Source organism: Watersipora subatra, chromosome 5 (assembly GCF_963576615.1).
Source record: "Watersipora subatra chromosome 5, tzWatSuba1.1, whole genome shotgun sequence".
NCBI classification, from domain to species: domain Eukaryota; kingdom Metazoa; phylum Bryozoa; class Gymnolaemata; order Cheilostomatida; family Watersiporidae; genus Watersipora; species Watersipora subatra.
This window is the reverse complement of record NC_088712.1, coordinates 56507809-56533473: the sequence shown is the minus strand read 5'-3', so window position 1 is coordinate 56533473 and position 25665 is coordinate 56507809. Positions and strand designations below refer to the sequence as shown.

Genomic DNA, 25665 nt, shown 5'->3' with positions numbered 1-25665 from the left:
TGCCAGTGATACTAGGCTGATTGGTAGGCACTTCATTCGCTTTATTCCTGATAAAAAAGAGAAAGAAGTGGTTGGTTTGTGGAGATGGAGAAGGATATTCTGGAACAAGAATACGAACATACTGTCCAACTTGCGACGTTGGTTTGTGCATCGGAGAGTGTGATGAGCGTTACCATACTCACTCCAACTACAAACTGTAGCTTGACATTTCTTTATATGTGAACATGATGTTCGATGATATACATGTTTGTATTTGTTTTGTATTATAACAGTTTATAACAATGTCATATTGTTTGTATTATAACAGTTTGTAACAGTGTTGTTTGAAATTTAAATAAACTGGATAAAACAATTATAATTCCGCAGTATTCATTTATTGTGAGTTACAAATTAGTGATTATTTGACACAATGATAGCATTCAGATAACCTACCAAAGTATATTCAGCTACTTCAACATAGCTGGATGGTTCTTTTGTATGTTCATAGCTAGTAAAACTAACAAATATCATTGAAATATTTGCAGCCGAACTCATCAAATATAGTACAAGTATATACAAGACAAAATCGATTATAATTTTGCAACAATCGTTTTTTTTCTAAAATGGGGTATTCTGCTTCTATTGCAGCACTCAGATACTCTACCAAGGCATACCTAGCAGCTATAACACAGTATGATGTTTACTTTCTATGTTTGTAAACAGTAAAACTAAAAAAAAGAATTATTGAAATACCTGCAGCCAAAGTAGTGCAAATAGGTATTGAAAATTGCATATTTCCCCCCAATAAATTAGCATTTTGGGTATTTTTTTTAGAAAAAAATCAAAACCCGAAAGGGTTAACTTAGTATAAAATTTTATGACCTAGTTTTGGTTTCACTACAACTTACAATGAGTAACACTGAACTGAGAGAGCGAGCATCATATCCCTTTGAGACATTGTAGGAGAGATTTCAGCCAATAGCATATCGCTATCCTCGCTATTCCAATGTATTCAGCATGCTGGCAGCCAAATTTGAACTTCAAGAGAACTTCTGTTGATGTCATATGGTGAAAAAAATGTTGTACGGTGGAGACGAAAAAACCTGTTCCATATCGGGATGCAAAAAATAATCGTATAACAGGAACATGGTAACCATGGATGCACTGTAAATGGTGTTTGTTGATTTCAAATAGGCTTTTGAAACAATGAACAGAACCGGCTTGCACACTATTTTCAGGAAGCTTGGATATCCTGGTCACTTCATCAACCTACATGTAGTGTCAGTCCAAGATTGTGGAATGAATGCGCCAGCGAGCATGAGACGTGAATTCTGGGAACCAATCATTGTCGAAACTGGTGGAAAAAAATGTCATGTCATAAGCCGTCAGTGCTCAAGGCAAAATCGCAAAAGCAGCTGCTAAACTGAGTTTGAATGAAGTGCTAAAAATTATTTGTACGGTGACTAATACCAAAGGTTATTAACAAATAAGAGACACTCTTTTTAGAGAAAATGAACACAAAAAGTGCACTTCAGTAAAATGAGCAACACTGTCCTGTAATGGCAAAAACTGACCAAGACAACAATGATTGGATGAGATAACTGAAAGTGCGCGTCTTATGAAACTAATTCGTAACCTGATTACAACCTTAGATATAAAACCCCTGCACTTATCGTAGTCAGACAACATCAAGTATGGAAATTTAAATTTTTGGTTGAGTATGATTTTTTTCACTGATCATTTGCTGATTGTGCATCTGGGATATCGTAATAGTTTTATGGATATCCCAAAGAATACATTCAAATACAATACACGCAAATACAAAAGATTTGGAAATCTTCGCCAAATACATCAGAAGTTTGACAATGTATGAACCATCACAGCGTGATCTACAAAGGAGTAAGTCTACCATAATTTAGCTTAAAAAAAGTTCAAGCCATTATAGCGTAATCAGAGTACAAGTATTATAAAACAAAAAAAAACAAATTTTTACCACCGAGGCAATTTACTATATAAACGGCAAAAAATCTGTCTGTGTGTGTGTATGTGTGTGTTTTAGCCCACCTTATAGAGCGATCTGTCCCTTTTTCGATTTTCGAACTGAGTTAGTATGAGTAAGTAGTAAAATTTAATTAGTAGTTGTGGGATATTATGTAAATATCTGAGGCTTCCTAGTGATTAGCCGGTAACAGGGGACTGGCTTTTATGGAGAGCCAGGGCTTTGAAAAGCTGGCTTTTTCTGTGAGGGGCTGGCTTTGAAAAGCTAGATTTTCAACGGTCTCGCTATATAAGCAGGCGTTAAACAGATGCTTCAAAGAAGGCTCAGCAGGAGGGCAAGTGAGCTAATCATCTGTATTGCCTTGCTTCAACTGACAAGCTTTGCCTTGGGGAGATCAGACTTGATAGTCCATTGGGTAGTAGTGTGGCTGCTGATTTGGTTTGCCTACGAGTTGGCCGTAGGGACTGCCGTGAGATCGGTAACAGCATTCTGCTGTGGGCATGTATCTCCATGGTGAAGGCTGGTGGCAAAGGGGAGGTTGGTGTATCATCGTAGCAGCTTGGTGCTGCACAGCAATATCCTTGTTATATTGCTAACAGTAGTCAAGTTACTATTTTAAATAAAATTTACTACTCATTAAACAAAGTAATGGCTAGTAACTTACATGTAATTAATATTTACTGCCAACGTGTACAGGTAAGGTCACGTGACTGTTTGCTTTTTCCGGCCACCTAAACAATTGATGGCCACAATGAAAAAACCAGTGATGTCACACTTGCAGTTTCGAGAAAATCATTTTTTAAGATTTGAGACTGGCTCACGCAATCAAAATACAGCTTATGACAAATATATGTAGGTTTATTGACAGATACATAGTTTGGTGCTTATAAAATATCATTTTTAACTCAGAATATTGGTTTTTTATAATTCAGTAGTCAAAAATGAACATGCATGTACTAGGCAACGGACATCACCTATTTTTCCATTTGAATACACTTAAAAAGGTTTTGCTCGATTAAACATATTTTTTTCATTTCAAACTACATTTAACCATAGTATAAGTACTGTAACACAACCAGTAATTGATAGCAGTTTGAAGTTGCACTACAATGTCTAAATTTCATCACTATCTGCTGTCACAACATCACTAGTTGTAAAATTGGCAAAATATGGTTGAATCTCTAGTTTGCAAAATTGTTTAAGGACCTGCCAATCTTGGTATTTTGCTTTGCTGACTGGCAATCGACTGATGGTAATGATAGTTGATTGAGTTCAATGAAGAAGCTTAGATGGTTTTTTAATAGCACTTTCGATGTAACTGCCATTTGACGATTCTCTATAAAACGCCATGAGCTTGCTTTCCGTATTCGCAGCTTTCACTTGACGTATAGGCCTAGTTTTCATTGGGCAATTTGTCTGGTACATCTGTTTAAGATATTCTGTGTTATTAAAGAACTTTGAGCTGTTAAGATAGATTGTATTAAAGGGTTTAGGATGTTTGCGAGCATTTCAAAACAACTTTACCCAATTAGACGGTAGATCTACGTCTGACTTGCAACTCACTGCAGTCATGTCTCAATCAAATTCTACATAAGAATGTTCACACATTGAATAGCTTATTGTGATCTGGTTAAAAAAGGTTTTCTTATGCACAATCCAATAAAAATAGTGAATGAGTGTGTAGTTTTTGTTCTGTCCAGCGTATCCATCACAGAACGAATCTAACTGCACTATTTCGGGATCTATGTGACTTTCGATGAGGCCTTCTTCTCTCTACTTTACACACAGTTATTAGCAAAGATAAATAATCGTTTTGTGTTCTTTGTAGTGTAAAATTGATTAAAATCAGTAAACAACTTCTGCTTGTCATCTGCTCGCAATTACAAAGCATGTTTACCATTTGCATAAGCAATTTTCTCCTGTTGTGTGGCTAGAAACCTTTTGGTTTTTAGCTTGCTTTTGTGCCCTACCATCTTTTCTTTGTTTTCTAGGCTTCTCAGTTTATTTTGAAGACTCAATCTATATCCAGATGCCATCATTATTAATAAGAATTTAACGAACAAGCGCGGTTACGCATCGATCGTTTCTGCTAGCTAAGCAACATTAAACAATGCAAGACTGCGTTAACGAGCAAAACGCTCTTTGATTGGTTAGCTATTGGACTTAACCGATTTTTCCATATTACGGCTTGGACATCTCCTGTTTTTTCATTTGAGCATAAAATTTAAACAGTTTTTCATAGGATAACACGGGTTTTTCCAAAATTTTAATTCACCATACAATTCTACAGCACAAATGCTACAGGTAGGTAACGATAACTCCAAAAAAACCAAAATGTGACATAACTGGTTTTCCATTGTGGTCTTCAATTCTTTTCGCGTCGAAATTACCTACTAAGTTTCTTCTTCAAAAAGGCAAGTACTTTTCATTCAGTGTTGTATTGACTATGAATTGCCATAGCTCCACTACTTAACCCTTTCACTGCCGTTCATGTACAAATTTAGCTATCGGCCTACTGCCAGCCATTTTGACGATATTGCTTATGTATCTGCCCATGCATTGCTTATGTATTTGCCGGTATTGCATATGTATACAATATTTTTTCAATTTCAAACTTTATCTAGAACATTTTGGTTATATATTTTTGATTTTGCCAACATGTTAACAAACAATGCTATTCAAAAAATTCATGGTATTTATACTTTGTGCATTGATAAAGCGATGTGAAACTACGATTGCTACGAAGCTAAAACCATCCTCTACAATGTTCCTTATTCTTACAAAACTGTTACTTTCACCACCATCAGAGTCAGTGCTACTATTACGATTTTAATCATTTGTGTAAATCTGAATGGGCTATGATGTCATCAACATAGGTAATTATTTGTTTTCTAACTCGGAAGGCATTTATAAAACTTACACACAAAAAATGTTTGTTTTTAAGTTGGAATTTCCCAAACAGATTTAAAATTAAATTTTAAGCTAATTTTAAGCTAATTTTATAGAGAAACCTTAGGAAAACACTGTCACTACCATAAAAGTCCTAAAGATTGCTGGTTATGTTATCAACGAATAATAAAATTCAGTTACTATGCAACTGCTGGGAAAGTCACAAATACGCGTCTACGGCAGTCGACCATAGAAAACAGATAAATGCATCAACGGCAGTGAGTGTTAAAAACGTTGAATTTGCCATTGTTTGTGATAGTAAAAATGTTCATTTCCTTCTGCAACTGAATTACTTTTACTTGTTTTTCTAGCTACGAGTACTACAGAACTACAGCTACTACAGAACTTGCACGGGTACTGCTACTGCGTTTTATCTACTAAATTCCTACTTCAAAAAGGTAAGTACTTCTCATGCAATGTTGTATTGTCTATGAATTGCACCCACTACTTAAAAATGTTGGATTTGCCACTGTTCAAGATAGTAAACATGTTTATTTCCTTCCGCATCTGAATAACTTTTACTTTTTCAGCTAAGAGTACTACAGAACTACAGCTACTACAGAACTTGCACGGATACTCCGAGCGTTGCGATAGGCGACAGTGACTGCATATTTGGAGTTGTTTTACAGCATGAACGACAATTCTCAATAAACTTCTTGCTGTACATGAATCTATTCCCGTAAATGGGTAATGCAGCTCGTAACATCTAAAAACTTTGCTTCTTTAATTCCAGCAATGACTGATTAATTCAAAGATAGGTTGAGTCATCTAAAAACATGTACATATGTACTGTAGTAGAAAAAAATCAGTTATTACTGCATGTAGAAAAATGATTTCAGATTTTCGTTAATCATTTTTTCAGTATTGTGAACTGGATTTTATTTCTATCCATTTGCACCAACTTCTTGCTTTATCAATTTGTTGCCCTGTAGATATCGTTGTTTCAATCCATGCATTGGGAAGGATGGGATAAGTTGAACGTATGTACAAATTGAACCATCGTAAGAATTGCCTTTCAGACAACTTTAACCTAATATATAGGTCACATGACCCACACAGTGTGATTACACTATTTATTGTAATTAGCCATTACAGCATTGCAAAGTAAACTAAAATCTTACATATTTCAATTTTACTTCTTGAAAATGAATATTTTGAAGCTGGAAAGCAGACATTCATCTAGGCTGCTGCAAACTGTTTGCTAGTGGATGTCTATTGCATAGAAAACAATTATTGGTATTGTTATTTCATTTGAACACAAATTTTGGCTTTCATCTAATGAATAAACCTTGTTCTTCCTATAAGGTAAGTTGAGCTGGTGCTGAAGGGGTAAGTTGAACATATGTCCAAATGAGAATGTGGAATTTACGTTATAAGAGGTATATGTTACAGGAGCGGCTACTGTGTAATACTGATGAGACTGGCCTCACCAGGGTGGAGAACCACTAAGGTATTATTGCTCCTCATGGCAAAAAGCAGATTGTGTCTATCACAACTCAAGAACAAGGAGAGCTGGTGACATATGTTGTAAGTAACAGCACCGCTGGAGTAGCGGTCCCCTCATTGTTTACTTTTCCATGGACAAAATACAATAACAGTTGGACAGTAAATGGATCTACATGGTCTATGGGTTGCACTGGCCAATCAAGATCTGGATGAATGATCTTTCTGCCTCATTTTGTAAAACATGTCAAACTAGGTAATGATGACCCGGTGCTGCTTATTCTCAACAGTCTCACATTCCCAACAGTCTCACATTTTCACGAGTCTCACATCAGCATCAACTCCCTCAACTTCGCTATGACACATGGTATCCATATGCTGACCCCATCGCCTCATTGCTCTCACAAGCTACAAACACTTGACTGTAGCATTTACAGACAACTAACAATTTATTATAATCGGGCAATGGAGGACTTTGTCCGCTCTCATATTGAAAATGGAGTAACCAATTATGGCATTACTTCTATTCCGGCAATTGCCCATAACCAAACTATGAACATTGCAAATGTAGTTTCTAGATTTATAGCACTAGGTATCTCAATCATTTATTTGAGATATCTTTCAAGAGAGTGATTTTGCGGCAGTGGGAATATCAGAAAAATATTGTCCAGAGGGTAGTTTGGCTGACGCTGAGCTTAGGCATTACCTTTCTGTTGCTGTAGTCGCAAGGCCATCAACATCTCATGTAGTAGTAGAATCATTGCCCAGCACATCAGCAGCATATGTATCACCAAAGGAGATATTACCATGGCCCCGCCTATAAGGGGGCATGGTATGAGAAGGGGGATGAAAGAAGAGAAAATCAGTAATAATTACTGACACTCCCGCCAAAAAGGCTCTCAAGAGTGAAAAAAGCAAAGCGATGGCAGCGTAAGATGTCAAATCAAAAGCTGATGAAGAGTTTCAAGCGCACTGCTGTCGAGTTGTCAGACACCAGCGATGAGCCAGAACCTGTGCCATCTGAGCACGATAGTGACAATGCACTTACAGACGAAGATAAGGAAATTCAAGCCAAAGATATTCTAGTGGAAACGTTTGTTCTTTTTGAATACACAGAAATGAACGAAATTATTCTACACTGCTCAGATTAAACCCATATCTTGACAAAAGTATGAGATTGGTTGCCTGAAGAAAATTGGGCAATTCAACTGGTTCATTAAGCCCTCCATCAAATATCCTGACATTAGTGAAATTGACAGGATACTCCTAAAACCGATTTCAAAAGGCCTTGGGATTTGAGTGCTGGTATAGTTTCACATTTCAAATTGACATTAAAACAACAGTATACACTACATAAAACTTGTATTGTCATAATTTTTTGCTGAATATTTCATCACTGTTTTTAGTTATAACTTACTGCAAAATTTATTATTCTTACTTAAAACTTTATGGGCTGTAACATTATTACCGTATGCTTAACTTACCCCAATAGGTAATTCAACTTGGAACAGGGTTGGTTGAAGATGAACCGACTATCAACAGTTTTTTAAATAACAAACCATGAACAAACTTTTATGGTTACTTACTTGTAATGATGATATTACATAGCAAACCCCTCTACATTTTCACTATTAAAGTTTAAAAAACAAATATCGGCATTTAATGATAGAATCTGCATTTTTTTTATAAAAGTGGTGGCAACTCACCTCGACCTTTCCTACTATTACTGCGTCAATCAGTGTTAAAGTATGAATAGGATTACATTGGCAAAATGTTCACTTGATAATTATTGTATTTGAACACAAGCTAAGGGTTATGTTTTTTGATAATATCTCGGCTGTTCGGTTCAAATAGCTGAGATATTATAGAGCTTTGTGTATGGATTATACCACATCTTGTTGTTGGAAGAGGGTTAATGAAGTAGTCTTGCTTCATATCTGCTATACGTGACTACTACAGACTACTGCTAATGTAAGTTGCTTCATATGCAAAGTTCTAAGAATTTATTAATGTAAAGTGAAGTTAATGTGTTGACAATTTTGTATGGACTTTATGCAAAACTTAAATTTAATATGCCACTTGCAGAATACTCCTATTTTTATCAAATGAGTCTGTAAAGCTGTTCTTATTTATGTTCTCTAAGTTTTCTTGTTGAGAGTAATTTTCTTCTAATCAAATGATGTATGCATGCCGTTATAAAGCCCTGATTCCGCCACATGTGCGATCAATAATGTAGAGCATTCTTTTACTGATAGAGGTTAAACTATAACTGTCACGAACAACTTTTATCAAATTCATTAGGTAAATCAGACACGCTGATTCCGGTTTTGTACTTAAAATAAAGATTAGTTTACTAACCTTAAGTCATTTAGGCTTTTTTAAAGCGTTTCAATATCCGTTTTGAAAACAACACAATCGGCATTACAAGCTCCGCCCATAAATATGTGACGAAACCTAGCTTTTTCAGGAACGGAAGTTACGAATTTTTAGTCCGATTTAGAATAATAGATTGGTGTCTTAAAACCCATTGTTATCTAAATCCAGCCTGTAAAATAATTTCAGTTTTTTATGAAAGGTATATAAACTATTTAAAATTGTTCGTAGCTTGTTACATGATGTTTAAATGGGCTGAACGCCGAGAAAAATGAGCTCAAAAAGTGCGGTTTTATCACAATCTAGCGTTGTTATCGCGCTTTTTTAAATATGCAATGCTAAATAGCTTATCTACCTTTCAGAAAAGACATATTATTTTTAAGGCTGAATTTAGATATTAATGGATTTTAAAACACCCATCTCTATTATTCTAAATCGGTCTAAACATCCCTACGTAACTTCTGTTCCTAAAAAGCTAGGTTACGTCACGTAGTTATGGGCGGAGCTTGTTATGCCGATTGTGTTGTTTTCGAGACCGATATTAAAACGCTGTAAAAAAGCCTTTATTACTCTGAAAGTTAGTGGACTAATCTTTATTTTGAGTACAAAATTGGAATCAGCGTGTCTGATTTACCTAGTAAATACGATAAAAGTTGTTCGTGACAGTTATGGTTTAATAATTGTAAGTGTGTACTATACTATGTAGTTTTATTTGAATTAATATGCAACATTGCTTTTGTATGTGGAACTTGATGCTAATATGTTTACTTCCGTAATATTGTATTTTTGATAATTTTTCCCTGTTAGTGTTATACAGATATATCTTTGTACAAAGTCTAATACTAACATTATTCAATATTACAAGGCACAGTATTTTGGAATAATAAAACTAGTTGCCAACGACCTACACTATTACCCTTGACCTTGATGCATATGTGCACAACCAGGTCATTTTATGCACATAACATTATCCCCGAGTCAAACTGTAAGCACTATTTGCAATTAGTTGCATATCATAAGCTTATTGCATGCCACCTGTTAGCGATAACTGACAGGCCTGAGACTGGGAGCAAACTTACACTGTTTTTACATCATTATCAATTGGACCTTTCCTAACCATCGGTCACTTATAGTATGACCATTAACTATGTGATGTGTAAGTAGACTGAGCAAAACATTTTGTATGCTTTATTAACTCATGTGAGCGTGTCTTGTGTCAGTTTAAATAAGAAAGAATGAAACTATGATCGAGTTCTATCTTTTTTCAGGATTCGTAACAACTTGTGAACTAGCATTTTAAAAGTACACTAGCACTTGTACTACTGAATAACATAATGTGCTGATGATTATTATTAGCAGCAGCAGAATTACCACATACTAATAGTTTGTATACACTAGCACTATACGCTAGTACTAGTAATTGAGACCAGCAAGTTTATGAGTCACACCAGCAGTAAGCACTTCATTCATTGCTACCTTACTATTCCCATAATTATATTAGTAGATTAATTAGAAGATTAGTGTTAAATGATACAATGGCACTTTTATACCAGCGCACTTTTCACACTAGCTTCTTTGTTCTAGTGCATTCAGAGCCAGGGGGGCATTTGCATTTCTTCTCAAGGATATTAAAACCAGGTCATTTTACATAGCTCCACATAATGATATTGTGTTGAATTATCTCTTTACGTCTTGAGTAGTGAGTTCTTGATAAGGCACTCAGTGAACAGATAACTCCAAATCAGTACAAATTTCTAATCAAAATTCACATTCATAACAGTTGTTGAGGAACAGAGCAATACGTTTTGCAGGTCTTTGATAAAGCTTCTCAGTCAGGAAAGTACACAGAATAAATGAACTGAGTTGACCATTTAGTGCACAATACTAAAGCAATGATTTCTATAAAAATTTACATGGAGGTGATGAATCAACCTAAAATGGAGAAAAGAATGATTTCAGAGCCCCATAATGTGAAAACAGATTTTCCCATGCACTCATTCCACCAAAAACCCAGCTCTGCTTAAAATCATTAACTTGTTACAAATTTGGTATTGAGCATTGTTCAAAACACTTGTTAAAGGCTTGGACAATTTGGAGTTGTCAACCCGAATATAAGATTTTGAGTATGAACGTTGGTTCAAAGTACTTTAGTACAATGACTTGGGTTCTTAGTATCGTATCTAATATTATATTTTCTACAGACTGTTCTTTTGAGAACTGAAAATCTTATGCTTACATGTTATATTTAGTTAATAGCAATTCATTTTACTCAATGTTAGTTTGCTTTTTCACTTCCATATACTCATGCATACATATTTTCATGTAGCTTTGATATACTATTAGTAGTCTATACCAGGTGTAGCTGACTCCAAGTTACATGTGCTTTAGCTTTTCTTGTTTGCGTGCTGCTGTTTTAATATTACTTCATTACTTCCTGTTCATCATCAGCCATGTTGTAGTATAGTTGTAATAATCGTTGCTATCGATCTATATCTTCATCCATCCAACATTTGGGGTGCTAATGGCATCATCTACACCCTCAACAAGTTATGGGACCAGGAGCAGACTCTACTTTGATGGCAACCAAGACTATTACCTTATATGGGAAACCAGATTTATCAATTACGTATAGACACTAGACAAAGGAGTTCATAAAGCCATATTACCCAAAGAAGGTGACTGTATAGAAAACATCTGCTTCCTCCTGTGAATCAGCAATCAACATACCACTGCCCATTTGATGAGTTTCAGAGTATCATAACTTAACATTAATAAAGATATGTGTCTATTGTGAAGTACGATGTTGTGGTCTGGGGTTATGAGGGCGACCATTATTGATTAGTACCGGAGATGTGACACCATTCTAGGGACCCAATGAGGTGTTTTTAGGTCATTTAGGTAGCCGGCAGCAGCACCTATTCTGTCAAGCCAGCTAGCAGCAGTGGTAACAGCCACTGACAGCCCTTTATTAATGCTTTCAGTACCAGAAAATAATTGTTACATTTCTTTATCACTTATTTACTGTATAATTTTAACCTAAAGCAGACAACTATAATTATACTGTTACATGGACTAAACAGAGACAAAGGTGTGTGTTTTAAATACATTATTTGTGTTTTGTAATGTACTTCTGCAATGTGTTATGTAACCTTTTACAGATATGTTTTCATGTGTGTCTTATTATGTATTTACTCGCTAGTATTGGTTGCTTGTTATATTATATCTACGTTTGTAGAATTCACGGTGTAACAGATGGTCATATTCAATGAATAAATCAACCTCTACCATCTCAACCATCAGAGAACTTAAACCGTCCTATAGTCTAGTAACACAGTGCAATCCGTATAAATTGAAAAACGAGCAGTACAAGCTGGCAATCCGCATAAATTGCTATAGTGAGAATGAAGTATTGGACAAAAGATCACTTCAACTTATTATGAATGACACTAAGGGCAATGGCCAATATGCTCTTAAAGTATTATGACAACATTATGTATCAACAGAGAAATCTAGAATATTGACACTATATGAAGAGTTAAAAAATCCTACGCATCGCTGACAATGAGGACATCAACGATTACATAATCAGGGCAGAACGAGCAGCAACTAGCTTGCGAGCTGCCAAATAAAGTTTCCGATAATTTAGTTATTGCGATGATTCTCAAAGGTCTACCTGAAGCCTATAAGCCTTTCATTGTTATACACACTCAACTCGACCAAGCCAAAACTGACAGAATTAAAAGCTGCTGTAAGTAACTTTGCGAATACAGAATCTATGTGTGGTATAGCACAGATGGCCTTAGCTCTTGCTGCAACCAATAGTGGTCCATCCAAACATCACTCAGTCTGGTAACAACAGTACGCAAAAAAAGTATGGCCTGTGGAAAGACAAATCACAAAACGTCTGACTGCTAGTCAAAAACAAAGTTATAATGTACATACTGTCACAGAGATGGCCACCTTGAAAAAGTGTGTCATATTAAAGAACTCGACAAGAAGAAGGCAGGTAATAGTGAAAACTCATCTGCTAATGCTACAAAATCAACTGAACTCTCATTCAGTAATACTGCCATAACTGAACTTGCATGCACTACATGTAACAATGACACTAGATTACTAGTAGGCTGCGGCGCAACATGTCACATTGTAAACAATGCACACTTCTTCACTTCTCACGACACTACCTTCAACCCTAAACTACACTACATTCAACTTGCTGATGGTACCAAAACCAATGAGCTAGCAACAGCTGAAGGTAAAGCTAATTTCTTTATATCTGATGCTAATGGTAAGCTACACAAAGTATCCCTTGATAACGCGTTGTTGGCACCTGACTTTCCTGTTAGTTTATATTTCTATGCAAGCGGGTGCTGAAATAACCTTTGCTAAAAATAGAACAAAGTTTACAGCCAAAAACACAAAATTTAACATAACTAAGGATGGCAAGTTGGACTACTTAGAAACCGCTGCTAATTGTAACGACGCAATCAATGTTACAAAATCCATTGATGAATGGCATGTGGTTTTGGGTCATATCAATCATGACGATATTCTGAGTCTACAGAATATTACAAATGGAGTGTGAGTTGAACCTGGCAAACAAAATCATACTTGCACAACATGCACCACTAACAAAATGACTAGACTCCCTAAATCTTATGATGACGACCCTGCCGATGCTACTAAGCCGTTGGAATGTGTGCACTCAGACTTATGTGGTTCTACAAATCCATTGTCAAGAGAAAGACATAAATACGTAATAAACTTCATTGATGAATACTCTAGCACAGGGGTCTCCAAACTATGGCCCGTGGGCCAGATGCGGCCTGTTGGGCCCCTCAATCCAGCCTGCAGAGACACTCAAGAAAATCTTAAACAAAATAAAAATATTATCAAACAAAATAAACATTGTGCAGAAAATGCACGTTATGACTCAAGCCAAGTAGCAAGAGTGGCTTGAGTCAATTTGTGTCCCAACTTCCTATTCGTAATTCCGTTTCAAGCACATTGCGAAATTTAAAGAGCTGAGGGATAACGTGGAAATTTTTTATATTTCAATGCTCATAATGGTTGATAAGAGGAAAAGAGAAGTAGATGATGAATGTCGGCAAATTCAAGAAGAGTGGAGTGTTAAATACTTCTTCATCGAATCTGCAGATAAAGCATTGTGTGTCATCTGTCATGAGACTGTTGCAGTATTGAATAAGTACAATTTTCGCCACCATTACCAAAGCAAACACCAGAGAAAATATTCACAATTTGAAAGAAATATACGTGAAGAGAAACTCGCAAAGTTAAAGCAGTCCATTAATTCTAAAAGATCAGTTTTCCCAAAAGCTTCAAAACAAAATGAATCGATAAGGGCTAGTTTTAAAGTGGCTTATATTCTCGCTAAAAATGGCAAGCCTTTGACAGATGGTGAGATAATAAAAAACTGTTTGCTAAAGAATGTGGATGAACTTTGTCTGGAAAAATCAAATTCTATTAAAACTATAACATTGGGTGACAATACTGTTGCCCGGCGAATTGGAGACATGAGCACAAACCTAAAAGAGCAAATTGCCAGCAATGCTAAGAATTTTGTGCATTTTTTCTTTGGCAATGGATGAGTCAACGGAAAGGTGTGGCACTTTCCAGTTGCTAATTTTCATTCGAGGTGTGGATGCCAATGTAAATATCATTCAAGAGTTGGCTTCACTGAACAGTATGTACAACACAACGACTGGAGAAGACTTGATGAAAGAAATACAGAAAACATTTGAGCAATATAGTTTGGATTGGAATCGACTGAAATGCTTAACTATAGATGGGGGAAGAAATATGTGTGGTGTGAAGAAAGGATTGGTGGGACAAATCAAACAATTTTGTGCTGGAAAAGATATATCAGAACCAATGTTTCTACATTGCATAAAACACCAACAAGCTCTTTGTGCTAAGTATGTGGACATTAGCTGTGTGTTGGACACTGTAACAACAATGGTGAATTTGATAAAATTACATGAACTGAATTACAGACAGTTCAGGGAAATGTTAAGAGAGACTGAGACAGAATCTGTAGACATGCCATATTGCACTGCAGTAGGATGGCTAAGTTGTGGAAACGTGCTGTCAAGGGTTTTTGAGCTAAAAAAGGAAATTGCTGAATTTCTTGCAGGAAAAGGGAAGCATCAAACATTACTGTCTGATAAAGCGTGAATATGTAAGTTGGCTTTTGCTGCAGATATCACTGGCCATATCAACAGTCTAAATCTTAAACTACAGGGAGAAAAAACCTCATTAGTGATTTGTTCACACATCTAAAGGCCTTCAGGCACAAACTAGACCTGTTCTTGAAACAAGTTCAGGTTATGAATTTAACACATTTTAAAAACTGTACAGAGGCTATGGTAGAAGCTAACACAGATTTTCCAATTTCATTTGCTTGTGGGATTATTGAAGAGCTTCAACATCAATTTCAGGAGAGATTTGCTGATTTGCATGCAAAAGCAAATGAGTTGAGACTCTTTCAAAATCCGTTTGAAGTGGATGCAGCTGCATGTCCAGACTGTTTACAATTAGAGGTGATTGAGCTACAAGCAAATGACTCCCTGAGGGATAAATTTAAAGAAGGGCTTGTTCAATTTTACCGATTGTTACCTAAAGAGAACTATCAAAATTTGAGGCATTTTGCTGCAGGACTGCTATCTATGTTTGGCACCACTTACTTGTGTGAAAAAACTTTTTCTAGAATGAAGTATGTGAAAAACTGTTATAGAACAAACATGTCAGATGAAAATCTGAGGGCTCTTCTAATGCTTGGGACCTCAAACCTAAAGCCCGACTTTTTCACAATTTTGTCATCAAAAAGCCAATTTCACCACTTACATTGAGGAAACTGAACAGACTAATTGTGATTTTGTTATGATATTACTCTTGGTTGAAATTTAACCTTTAAATTTTGAATAAATATCTTCTTAACTAATGAAGCTTGTGTTATGTACTTCGTTTTATTAAAATATTCGCTCTTTGACCAGCGGTATACGGTTTGTCAGTCCTCAACATGCTGGCTGAAAGTTCATGTGGCCCTCTGGCTGTAAAGTTTGGAGACCCCTGCTCTAGCATGTTGTTCGTATACACACTCAGAGCTAAAACCGAAGCTCACACAGCTTTACAAAAGTTTTTGGCAGATGTAGCTCCCATTGGAAAGGTACGAGAACTGCACTCAGATAACGGAGGCGAGTACATAGGTGCACAATTTCAGAAAACACTCCTAGCTAACTGTTTTAAACAAACTACTTGCACTTCACATCAAAATGATAAATCAGAAAAGTCATGGTGTTCACTCTAAGAATGTCAAGATGCCGAATTCCTGAAGGCAACGTAGCTAAGAACACCCGGCAATACGCTGCACAACAGGCAAGCTACCTGAAAAACAGAAGCTACCAGCGACGTACAAAATCAACTGCGTATACTCTGTTCACAGGTAATAAACCTGACATGAGTGAAGTGTATAGATTCGGCACAAAATGGACTTACAGAATGCACAATGAAGGGCACAAACAAAAGCTAGACAGCGGAGGCAAACTTGGTGTGTATCTTGGTATCAACGCTAAAAACAAAATATACTATGTTTTGTCTGACAACAAAGTCATCACTACACGTAATGCCACCAAATACACCAACACTTCGGCGGGCTACGGTTTGATTGAAACAAGACCTACTGTGCCAACCCACGACAGAGCCCACTAGCTCTAGCATGTTTCAGCAACAGTCAGATGCAACGAATCAGCTCATTACGCCAGAGCAAGTCAATAGTGACACACCTCAAAGAGAGCAGACAATTCCCTTTTCAACAGCTGACCAATATGATCACCCAAGAAGAGAGAAAACCTTCTGCTCATCTACCTGATTATTCTTTTTCTGTCACTGACCATACCTACACTACAAACATGATACCTCTCATACCTACCACATAAAGAGGCTATCGACTCTGAAGACTGCAATCAATGGAAAGCTGCCATGGATGCACTACAAACTAGCAACGCATGGAATGTTGTGCCATTACCTGACAACCAAGAGAAAACCAAAGGTCATTGGGTGTATACAGTTAAACAAGGTAGTCAACCTAAGAAAGTACAGTTTAAAGCTAGATATGTAGCCCGAAGGTACTCTCAGATTTGTGGTACAGACTATGACGAGACATATTCACCTATTACAAAGTTTACATCTATTTGTACACTGCTCCAAAAAGCTGTAAAAGAAAACTGTATTTACATCAGATGAACGTGAAGGAAGCATACCTAAACACTCCTATTGACAAGGACATATATGTACAATCGCCGGGATATGAGATTACAGAGGCAAATGGTACACGCTTGATTTGCAATTCAAACAAGTCATTATATGAATTAAAACAGTGTGGCAGAAATTGGTCTGTATCTCTCAAAAACTATTTAAAATCTATAGGATATATGGCCAATGACATTGACTCATGCCTATATACAAAACTACTCGATGAAAAACAAATCATTATATGTACTCTTTTGGGTTGATGACATAATTATTGCAAGCAATAGCCGTAACCTCATAACTGCCATTAAGCAGTCACTTCAACACAAGTTCCACATGGATGATCATGGCGAGCTCAAGTGGTTCTTAGGTATCGACTTTCAACGACTAGCAAATGGCAACTATAAAATGAGTCAAGTACGCTATGCTAAAGCTATTCTTAAAGGTTAAATTGCAACAAAATTCGCATGACAGTTATTTGGTATCCAAAGATTCACCACGCCTTACTCTGCGGTGTCGTAAGTGCAAAATATGTGAAAATGTGATTACAAGCTCCTAAAGGCTCAAAAACGGACATTTAATCGCAGCCATCACAAAGACGCCGTAAATCCCTAAATCTACTTTCAGGGATTTATTTATGAGAGCAGTAGAGCAAGCTGTACCTCGTGGGACACCAGGCAATAAACGAAAGCCGTGGATAACACAGCACTATTCGGCAACTGAGAAAACGAAACCGACTATTCAAAACCTTTGTTTTAACAAAAACTGTAGTCTAAAGTACGACTAAAACATCATGTTAAACATTGTAGACAACTGGTTGAAGCCGACTATAGAGGGTACATAAATAACCACATATGCAAAGAACTGACCAATCGCAACACAAAGCCACTATTTAGGTACATTGAAAATAGACGGAAGATGCACAACACTAATAAAAGCATTGAGAACAGTGCAGATAACTCACCCTTACAAATCGCAAATACCTTTGCTGTTGCGTTCGCTTCAGTGTTTACTGAGAATAATGGCCAGTTCAGTCGCTGTCTGCCTAAATATAATGTTCAGGTTGCTAATGATTCCATCCAGTTTAATCCACACGGTGTTCATAAAATGCTAATCAAATTAGATGCTAGAAAGGGTTCAGGGCCTGACGGCTTATCTGCTGCACTGCTCAATTTTTCTGCAGATGGAATATATCAAGTTTTGACAATTATTATGCAACATTCCTATGACACCTCAACAGTTCCCTTTGACTGGCGAAATGCCGATAGCAAAAAACTAATGTGAATTTTTTTGAAATAAACCTTTAGACGCTTCAACATACTGGACTGCAAACCAGCTAACACGCCTGCCAAGAAAGCCTTAGTTCTTAAAAAGGCTACTGATGCTGATTAGATAGACTCAAGTTTTTCATATCGTCGAGCACTTGGGAGCCTAATCTACCTAATGACAGGCACACGACCCGACATGAGTTGGATAATTTCATAACTCTCCTAATTCCTCAACAAACCTACTACATCACACGTAGCTGCCGTAAAGATAGTACTTTGTTACATCAAAGGTACTCTATCATACTCTTTCACATTTACATCAACTACTGGTACCCTATATGGCTACACCGACTTTGATCGGGGAGGCGATACTGATGACTGTCGCTCCACTACTAGCTATTTTTACAAAGCGGGAGGTACACCCATAACTTTAATAAACCCTAGATTGGCAAATAGCTATCATCACAGTAGAGCAAAAGTGAGGCATATAATTGGCTACTGTTTTCACGACGTTATGTCACAGTGATGTGCATCAGGGCAACAGATCCTTCAGTTGAGCAATGAGTTTAGCAGTGAAAGCATGCTTGTCATACTAGTTTTCAAGTCATAAACGTAACAATGAGACTAAATTCTTGGTGAAATGTCATCAGATGAGACTACAACACCTCAGGTATGTTAACCCACAATAAAACTTTCAAATACTTGGTAAACCTAACCTTTGCGCATGTACTATATCATCGGTTCACTTTGTAAGAAACTACTGGAAACAAACTAACTACCAACTCAACTGAACTTACTTGTCTCATCATGGTCTCATAACAACGAACATACCTTTCTATGATTATGCTGAATTTAAAGTGAAGTGAATGAATGCTTGGGACTATAAAAAAAGAATATCTAGACTGATTACAACAACACATATTAACAAACTTGTCTCTCAGCTGATAGGCTTGTAATCTAGCTTGGCATGATTGATCAAATGCCTTTTTTGTCTCAGTCCAAGAAATGTAATGATATTCATTCTAATACTGTATATGTATGTATTGGTAATGTTTACGATGAGAAAAAATCAAGCCGCTGCTGGTGCTGTGCCTATGGATTTTCAAACAATCCTGAGAAATGCCCAGATCTGATGTTTAACCACTTTCCAAACAAGAAACGAGCTGAAACCCGGAATGCTTGGGTAAAGGCGGTGCGAAGACAGGGTTGGACTCCAACATCAAACTCTGTAATATGCAGTGGAAATTTTGAGAAAGACTGCTACAAAGTTCCACCGAATATTGGAAAACACCAATGCTAAAATCTGATGCAATACCTACAATATTTACAGCTTATCCAACCTACCTTCAGCCAAAAGCTGTGAAAAGACGGACACCAACCATAAGAACAGAAAGCCGGCCGAAATGTGGAAAAAAATCTCAGACACCAGCCAGCAGCATAATATCTGACCCCGGAGATATTACACCTGCTGGTACTACTGCCGCTTCAAAGTAGGAATCTAGTTCAACCAACCTTAGACAAAAACTATCTGACCTAGTTGTTTTCAGTCATGTGTAATGGGTGTTTAATACAAAAGGTCCGGCTTAACTGCTTCTAAATCTCCTTTTATTCATTAGTTTGTTGTTAGCTTAATTTTTATTTGGTCACTCTTGGTATTATAAATGGTATAAAACCCGCCACATGTTGGGTTTTTTACATCATTGATGATATAGAAGCTTTAAATCATTGGTATTATCTATTACCATGTATGTAAGATTCTTGCCTTTCTCATCCAAAGTCAGTTCTATATATTTTCAATAAAATGCGCAGTTTCAGATGCACAAACTAAGACAAATTTGTGCGGTTTTTAGTATTATGTCAATAGGAACTTATAGATCAGCTGATTAACTCTTACTACACATCACCACGACACTGTGACATGCTGTTCATACTCCTCACTTATTTTAATTATTCACATATCTAGGGTTTATTATATCTATTGGTACACAACCTAGCTGAAAATACGTAAACAGCCGACTGTAGCACTCTAATCAAGTGAACCAGAATATATGACAATCGCTGAAGGTGCAAAAGAGGCACTTTACCTACGCCAATTATCTAAGTCGGTCAGTATGTCACAACCTGACTCTACGACAATGTATGTTGAAAATCGGAGTGCAATTGCTTTAGCTAAAAACATTGCAGGTCAGTACAACCACATGGAGCAAATTGACATTCGTTACCACTTTAATCCACAACAAACTGACATTACTTGTCGCTAGATCGATACTAAGAGCAACCTCGCTGACATTCTAACTAAACCGATTGACAAAGTCGCTCACATCAACCATGTACGTAAGTCCCAGATATAAATACAATGTATATTCAACCCAAATACAAAAATTTTAAATATGTACAACGGTTCAAAGTACTTTACTACAATTGCTTGGGTTCTTAACATTGTGTCTAATATTATATCTTCTACAAACTGCTCCTTCAACCCAAAATGTGTTACTGTATTTTGTATTCATTTCCTAATTGATATGTTGTGTTTTATTTTTTGTGACACTACCTATGCCATATCATACATAAATATGTTGAGAACTGACAATATCACGCTTGCATATTATATTTAGCTAATAGCATTTCATTTTACTCAATGTTAGTTGGCTTGTTCACTTCCATATACTCATGCATACATATACTCATGTAGTTTTGGTATACTATTAGTAGTGGTTGTAGTAAATTTGCATAAAATTTACGAACAAAAATTTTCCCCCACTAAATCAAAAGGACATTTCCCCATTAAATGTCGGTGGCACTTTGATGGGCTGAAGAAAGGACGGGAGCAAAGGCTAAAACTACATTAGCAAGTCAATCAGGGATTATTTATCTAACTAAAGAATTCAAATTTCAATGACTAACGAAGAATGGAATAAATGCAAGCTTAAATGCGCTCACTAAAACAATTATAAGGCACCCGCTATCTTGGGCTTACAAGCAAACAATCCTCTGAACTTCAAGAAAGAATATTTGTTGGTTCTTTGTTTTATTATTAACTTTTTTTCCATATTAATTTATGTATTACAAATATGTAGCAAAATTTTTATATTATGTATTACTTGTAAATAGTGTTTGTTTTTTTTTTTAAATTAACTGCTGCTTTGACCTACAAATGTCACCTACTTGTAACCACCAATCGTATGTTTTGTTTGCTTCTGCTCGCTTATTTACCAGTTGTTTTTGCATTTGAGGAGCAGTCAAGACTTGACTAGTATGGTGAGACATGACAGCTTGGCTTAAAAGGTGTGCTAGTCTATACACAGTCTGCTATCGGCTGTTATAGAGCCTGATTTATCGGCTCTTGTTGGAGTTGCGCTGGTATATATACGATCTGCTATCAGCTGTTATATATTGTAGAGTCTAATTTATCGGCTCTTGTTGGAGTTGCACTGGTATATATACAGTCTGCTATCGGCTGTTATAGAGCCTGATTTATCGACTCTTGTTGAAGTTGCGCTGGTATATATGCGATCTGCTATCAGCTGTTATATATTGTTGAGTCTGATTTGTCGGCTCTTGTTGGATTTGCGCTGGTATATATGCAGTCTGCTATCGACTGTTATATAGAGTCTGATTTATCGGCTCTTTTGCTGGGATAGCAATGATATTTATAGTCCGCTATCGGCTGCAGTATATAGAGCAGGGGTGCCCAAATGGAGGCTCACGGGCCTGATCAGGCCCTCAAGTTGTTTTTATCAGGCCCCCCGAGCTGTTGTAATTCTTTTTAATGTTTTGCAAATTTTAAAGTTTGTTTGGCAATGCATTATTGTTATTGTACCAGTAGTAATGATTAGTTATCTGGAATAACCTGACCAGCATTATTGATAATACTCAAGTTTAGTTTTGCATTAGTGTGGAGGATTTGTCAGCATAAATTGTTTGATTAGGGAATATCCAACAGCCCCCCATTTGAGATTGGTTCAACTTTAGTTTTTTACCTACAGGGAATTTCCCAGCTTGCATTTTTAGGACTTCTACTATGACTAATGACTTGAAAAATTAATTCATAGGCGATCATGGCTCAGAGATTAGTACACAGAGAAAACTGACGTTTTAATCCAGACCGGAATACACAATTCTTTTTTAATGAAGTAAAAGGGCAACCTATATGTTTGATATGCAGCAATTCAGTTGCTGTAAACAAGGTAGCAAATGTCAAAAGGCATTACACTCAAAACCATCCAGACTGACGGAAGATTTCCTTCAGGTACAGCTAGGAGGACAAAAAAAAAACTTGATAAACTAACAAGGCAGGCTAATGAACAAATGGCTATGATGAGGGGCGCTACAAGCTTGCAACAAAGAGCAGCTACTGCTGGGTATGAGGTTTGTTATAAAATTGCCAAAGCAATGGTTCCATAGAGCTGCAGCGAATTGTTCAAAGAAAAGAATGCATGGTTCAATAACTGTTCAAAGAATGCCATTCAAAAGCTCTACCCTGAAAAGCAAGATATTCAGCAAGCTGTTCAGTCGGTACCGCTATCTAGGAATACATGTACACGACAAATAGAAGCTATAGCAACTCATGTGACTGAAGGTGTCATATATAACTTGAACAGGTGTGAATCATTTTCAGTTGCAGTAGATGAGAGTACCGACATAAACTATGTTGCTCAGCTGAATGTGTTTGTTCGGTATTATCTCAACAAGTTTAGTGAGGACCTTTCAGCAGTTATTTCACTGACAGAATGTACTTCTGGAGAAGATATATATCAGGCATTCAAGGCTTACATGAACTCCCATAAAGTGTCAATGCATAAGATAATATCTGTGGTAACAGATGGCGCCCCAGCTGTGGTGGGTGTATACTATGGTTTTGTTAATCACCTAAAAAATAACATTCCTCAGATGATTGCATTTTATTGTATCATACACGAAAGCGTTCTCCATGTACAACTGAAAGACGAATATGGAAGTCTTATGCTGGACATAATAAAACTAATAAACATTCTCAGATCAAAATCATCTCTATGACATCTCCAGCTTAGAAAATTTCTACAGATGTCTGATTCCCAGTATGAATTGTTAGTACACAACAATGTCAGGTTAGTACCATATTGCTATCTTCGAATTATATTTGACATACTTATTTTCATTACATTATGATGAGATAAAAAACACTGCAAAGTTGTGAATATTGTCAATTATTTTTAATATACATTCTACTTTAATGTACTTGTACAGATGGCTGAGTAAGGTTAGAGCTTTGCAAAGAGTGTAGTCTGTAAGACAGCACATTAGGCTCCGTTTCTTAGTGAGATTGGAGGAGATGCAGCAGATCGATTTTTAAAGATTCTCAGATCGGAGCATTCACTGAGAGACATGGCTTTTCTGACAGACATTTTGGCTTATCTGAATGACATAAATTCGAAGTTGCAGGGTGAAGGTTGTAATGTGGTAAAATTTTGACAGGCAGTAACATCTTTTAAAGACAAACTCCACTGCTTTCACGAGGACATAAACAGTGATATGAACCACTTTCCAATCATCAGGGAAATCTGAATAGTCGTGATGATGTTGTGGACCTTATAGCAGCACACACTTTTCTCATTGATGTTTCTTCAGAGATGAAGCGTCGCTTTGCTACCTTTGATAGTATCAATGGCATTATTGAGCTGGTTGCGTGCCCATTTCAGGCACATCAGCTTTGGAAAGCAAAAGTTGATAAATTTCTTCATGTTCAGACAGATGTGGCAGAATTAGAGCTGTGTGATTTAAAGGAATATATACTGGCTAAAGTTCAATTTGCTGGCTGCATGTGTATATATATATATATAAATGTATATATACTAGCGCGTGTACATTTATACTATATATATAGTAGATATATATATGTATATATATCTACTATATAAATGGCAAAAAATCTGTCTGTGTATTTGTGTGTGCGTGTGGGTTAGTCCACCTTATAGATAGAGCAGTCATTCCTCAATTCAGACATACGAGGCAAACTAAATTAATATGAGTAGTAAATAAATTATAGAGCAGTCTTTCCTTTTTTTCAACTTGGTCATACGGTGAAATCTATTTCGGCATAGATGTCGTTTAGAGCGCCTATTGTTAAACCGAAACAGTCATGTTTTGCCGAAATATCTATAGCGAAATACATGTAGATTGTTTATAAATTTCACCACGGTCGTACGAAGCCAACGGAAGGTCACGAGAAGTTTGTTTTTTTCAGCCACCTCGACAATTATTTTTGCGTCGAAAATTACTTACTAAAGTTCTACTTCAAAAAGGTAAGTACCTCTCATTCAATGTTGTATTGTCTATGAATTGCCGCACATCTACTACTTAAAACGCTGAATTTGCCACTGTTTCTGATAGTAAACATGTTCATTTCCTTCAGCATCTGAATTACTTTTACTTTTTTTCAGCTATGAGTACTACAGAACTACAGCTACTACAGAACTTGCATGGGTACTCCGAGCGTTGCGATAGGCGATGGTGAGAAGAAAAAGAGCAGGGTATATTACAAAAAAGCACATCTGATTCACTTTTAGAAATGATCCCAATGGAAAATATCCCTCAAAAACCCTAAACACAAGAAGTTTCACCAATTAAAACACTCACCCCTTGAAGCAGTACGATGCGTCCCAAAATGCCTACTGCCAAAACACAAGAACAGATTGATTGCCGTAGAGAATGAGATCAAATTTGCAAAGCAGCAGCTAGACGAGCAGAAACTCCTGAGCAAACACGGCTACAACTAGAACAGGCTAGAATAACTACTGCAGCTGCTAAAAGTACAGAAACTGCAGAGCAAACACAGCTACGCCTACAACAAACCAGAATAGCTACTGCAGCTGCTACAAGTGCAAAAACTGCAGAGCAAACACAGCTACGCCTACAACGACACAAAATAGCTACTGCATCTGCTATAAGTGCAGAAACTGGAGGGCAAACACAGCTACGCCTACATCAAAACAGAACTGCTACTGCCGCTGCTAGAAAAGCAGAAACTGCTGAACAAGCACAGCTATGTTGAGAGCAGGCCAGAATAGATGCTGCAGCTGCTAAAATTGCAGACTGCTGAGCCGACCCAGCAGCGATTCAAATGGCTCAGTGCAGCTGCTACAGCTGCCAAACGTGCAGAAACCTCCGAGCAGATGCAGCGGCAACAATAACATGATGCACTAGCTACAGCGGCTGCTTGGCGAGCTGAATTTCCAGAGCAGACGCAACGGTGACAACAGCAAGATGCACTAACTATAGCAGCTGCTCGGCCAGCTGTACGTTGCCTGCTCAAAAGTAGGCACGAGCAGAAAACTTTTTTTCACACACCCTAAAGAAAAACAAAAAATGTTGTCTATCCGCAAGTGTTGCGTTGAATTAACATTGTGT

At 36.9% G+C, this 25665-nt stretch overlaps 2 protein-coding genes across 2 annotated transcripts; both read left to right on the top strand.

Annotated features, from left to right (window-relative positions):
- The first annotated feature begins 13809 nt into the window (after nucleotides 1-13809).
- LOC137397494 (general transcription factor II-I repeat domain-containing protein 2-like) lies at nucleotides 13810-14352 on the top strand. Its single transcript, XM_068083786.1, has one exon. It carries the CDS (start codon nucleotides 13810-13812, stop codon nucleotides 14350-14352), a length of 543 nt encoding a protein of 180 aa, XP_067939887.1.
- An 8121-nt stretch (nucleotides 14353-22473) lies between these two features.
- On the top strand, nucleotides 22474-25448 carry LOC137397493 (zinc finger BED domain-containing protein 5-like). Its single transcript, XM_068083785.1, has 3 exons — nucleotides 22474-22647; nucleotides 22738-23118; nucleotides 25350-25448. Exons 1-3 carry the CDS (start codon nucleotides 22474-22476, stop codon nucleotides 25446-25448), a joined length of 654 nt encoding a protein of 217 aa, XP_067939886.1.
- Nucleotides 25449-25665: the final 217 nt, after the last annotated feature.

Excerpts from the sequence above, each read along its gene's own strand:
- LOC137397494 (XM_068083786.1), top strand. The coding sequence starts at position 13,810 with ATGGTTGATAAGAGGAAAAGAGAAGTAGATGATGAATGTCGGCAAATT.
- LOC137397493 (XM_068083785.1), top strand. The coding sequence starts at position 22,474 with ATGTCAAAAGGCATTACACTCAAAACCATCCAGACTGACGGAAGATTT. Across the intron at positions 22,648-22,737 it reads CAGCTACTGCTGGGTATGAG|AATGCCATTCAAAAGCTCTA; the intron begins GTTTGTTATAAA and ends AACTGTTCAAAG. Across the intron at positions 23,119-25,349 it reads CAGATGGCGCCCCAGCTGTG|ACTGCTGAGCCGACCCAGCA; the intron begins GTGGGTGTATAC and ends CTAAAATTGCAG.